The sequence below is a fragment of the Nerophis lumbriciformis genome, linkage group LG13, assembly GCF_033978685.3.
Source record: "Nerophis lumbriciformis linkage group LG13, RoL_Nlum_v2.1, whole genome shotgun sequence".
Lineage (NCBI taxonomy): Eukaryota > Metazoa > Chordata > Actinopteri > Syngnathiformes > Syngnathidae > Nerophis > Nerophis lumbriciformis.
Window position 1 is genome coordinate 35274489 of NC_084560.2, and position 3432 is coordinate 35277920.

Genomic DNA, 3432 nt, shown 5'->3' on the forward strand with positions numbered 1-3432 from the left:
TATTCTTTTTTTTTTTTAGTTTGAGTTTGAGTCGATATTTATTTGGCTTACTCCAAATGAATTCTGCTAAAAAGACATGAAATAAATCAAATACAAGACGTGGCTTGTATATATATATATTTGTGTGTGTATATATATATATATACACACACACACACACACACACACACACACACACACACACACACACACACATATATATATATATATATATATATATATATATATATATATATATATATATATATATATATATATATATATATATATATATATATATTTTCATATATATATAAAAATATGTATATTTTTCTACTTTTATATGTAAAATTATATATTTCTTCTTATTTAAAAAAAAGTTAATCCAAATCTGTTAAATTTCCTTTACCTCTCACTCATTTTTTTCAGTCCAGTTACCAGTCGGCGGCGCGCACATGCAGAGCAGGCAATTGCCAACAGAAAATTTGCAAAACGGCTCTCAAACCGACGGTTTACAACTGGGAATCGGTTCTCATTGCTCACTTAAAAGAGCCAGTCAAAAGACTTGATTCATTCACGAATGTCACATCTCGATTACAAAAACGAGCATCCATTTTTTTCCAAACTCAAAAGACTCAGAAGCTCAAGCAGGGGAGCAGGTGTGTCACTACGCCAAAAAAGTAGTTCCTCTGTGTTAGCTCATATAATAATGTCACTATAGCTTGGTTATTAATAAGCAAGTCACGGCATGTAAATTGATTATTTATTTAATTTTAGAGCCGAGTCGATGACTTCCCATTGCCTGCATTTTAGCCGCCCGGTGCTAGCAGTTTTTTGCTATTTAGAACGAACAAAAAAGGGAAAGACGTGTGTTAGGATTGTGGATGATTGGCAAAAATTCTTGAAAAGAGCTACCTTGTTTGTGTCTCAACTCAACATCCAACTTTGACATGATTGACACACAACTCTTACCTGGCCAGGTGAGGGGTGGAGGAGGCGTGACACTGTGAGGGAGCCAGAGGACGTTTGGAAGGGGAGTACAATGTGGACTTTTTTTTCTGAAGGATTAGGCACACATGGAGCCACTAGCGTGGGGGTCTTTTGAAAATAGTCTCTTGCTGCTGCGGGCCTGCTAGTATTTGGGAATGAAAACAAGTGCGAAGGAGGAGATGATCGGAAGCCAGACGAGGAGAGGGCCGGCCACACATCCCGGGGACTGAGAGAGAAAGCAAGGCGACATATGGAGGCGGTGGCGTTAGCTGCACAGTGCGTCAATACCTGCGGGGGTGAGGACCAGCGCCTGGAGGAGGTCTGACAGAGACACGATCCCCCTCACCACATCCTCCGTGTCTACCAGCACCAAACGATGCACCTGGCCAAGCCACCACCCACGTTACTCACAACATCTTCTTCTGCATGCCATGTTGCTATGTTTGCTTGTGCTAAAATTAAGTCAGGCCCGTCTAGTTTGCTGCCTTAAACGGCAGTCGTAGCCCAGTCGCTATGTTTTGCACAGATAATTGGACATTGTCGTTGTTTGGCAGCAACTAATAGATATGAAAACTTTGACATCAGGCCCAACTAGGTTGCTGCCTAAATGGGCAGTTATTGTCTTGTTGCTACATCTTGAAGCAACATACACATAATTGGATATTGTCACTGCTTGGCAGAAACCAATTGATATGAGACGTTGACGTCAGGCCCAACTTGGTTGCTGCCTAAATGGGTAGTGGTAGTGTAATTGCTACATCTTGAAGCAATATAAACATAAATGGACAATGTTGCTATTTGGCAGCAACTAATAGATATGAAAACTTTTATATCAGGCCCAACTAGGTTGCTGCCTAAATGGGTAGTCATTGTGTTGTTACTACATTTTGAAGCAACATACACATAATTGGATATTTTCACTGCTTGGCAGAAACCAATTAAAATGAGACGTTGACATCAGGCCCAACTCAGTTGCTGCCTAAATGGGTAGTGGTAGTGTAATTGCTACATCTTGAAGCAATATAACCATAAATGGACAATGTTGCTATTTGGCAGCAACTGATATGAAAACTTTTACATCAGGCCCAACTAGGTTGCTGCCTAAATGGGTAGTGGTAGTGTAATTGCTACATCTTGAAGCAATATAAACATAAATGGACAATGTTGCTATTTGGCAGCAACTAATAGATATGAAAACTTTTATATCAGGCCCAACTAGGTTGCTGCCTAAATGGGTAGTCATTGTGTTGTTACTACATTTTGAAGCAACATACACATAATTGGATATTTTCACTGCTTGGCAGAAACCAATTGATATGAGACGTTGACATCAGGCCCAACTCAGTTGCTGCCTAAATGGGTAGTGGTAGTGTAATTGCTACATCTTGAAGCAATATAACCATAAATGGACAATGTTGCTATTTGGCAGCAACTTATATGAAAACTTTTACATCAGGCCCAACTAGGTTGCTGCCTAAATGGGTAGTGGTAGTGTAATTCCTACATCTTGAAGCAATATAAACATAAATGGACAATGTTGCTATTTGGCAGCAACTAATAGATATGAAAATTGTTACATCAGGCCCAACTAAGTTGCTGCCTAAATGGGTAGTCATTGTGTTGTTGCTACATCTTGAAGCAACCCACACATAATTGGATATTGTCACTGCTTGGCAGAAACCAATTGATATGAGACGTTGACATCAGGCCCAACTTGGTTGCTGCCTAAATGGGTAGTGGTAGAGTAATTCCTACATCTTGAAGCAATATAAACATAAATGGACAATGTTACTATTTGGCAGCAACTAAAAGATATGAAAATGTTTACATCAGGCCCAACTAAGTTGCTGCCTAAATGGGTAGTCATTGTGTTGTTGCTACATCTTGAAGCAACCCACACATACTTGGATATTGTCACTGCTTGGCAGAAACCAATTGATATGAGACGTTGACATCAGGCCCAACTTGGTTGCTGCCTAAATGGGTAGTGGTAGAGTAATTCCTACATCTTGAAGCAATATAAACATAAATGGACAATGTTGCTATTTGGCAGCAACTTATATGAAAACTTTTACATCAGGCCCAACTAGGTTGCTGCCTAAATGGGTAGTGGTAGTGTAATTCCTACATCTTGAAGCAATATAAACATAAATGGACAATGTTGCTATTTGGCAGCAACTAATAGATATGAAAACTTTTACATCAGGCCCAACTAGGTTGCTGCCTAAATGGGTAGTGGTAGTGTAATTCCTATATCTTGAAGCAATATAAACAGAAATGGACAAAGTTGCTATTTAGAAGCAACTAATAGATATACAAACGTTTACATCATACCCAGCTAGTTTGAAGCCTAAATGGGTAGTCGTGGTGTAGTCGCTACCTAGAAGTGGAAAAGGAGGCATTGTGGATGCCATGATGACTTGGCAGCAAACAGAAAGAGGGAAATAAAATCCCAGCAAGTTT

At 39.3% G+C, this 3432-nt stretch overlaps 1 protein-coding gene across 1 annotated transcript in view; it reads right to left on the reverse strand.

The window, feature by feature from the left end:
• Positions 1-317: 317 nt before the first annotated feature.
• The window catches only part of LOC133613149 (5'-AMP-activated protein kinase subunit gamma-1-like), a 23264-nt gene continuing 20149 nt past the window's right edge, over positions 318-3432 (reverse strand). The window contains exons 12-13 of the mRNA XM_072914579.1: positions 1258-1351; positions 318-1195 (exon numbers count right to left, since the gene is read on the reverse strand). Of these exons, the coding sequence (XP_072770680.1) occupies positions 1065-1195; positions 1258-1351 (225 nt within the window). The 3' untranslated portion in view covers positions 318-1064. The remainder of the gene's footprint in view (positions 1196-1257; positions 1352-3432) is intronic.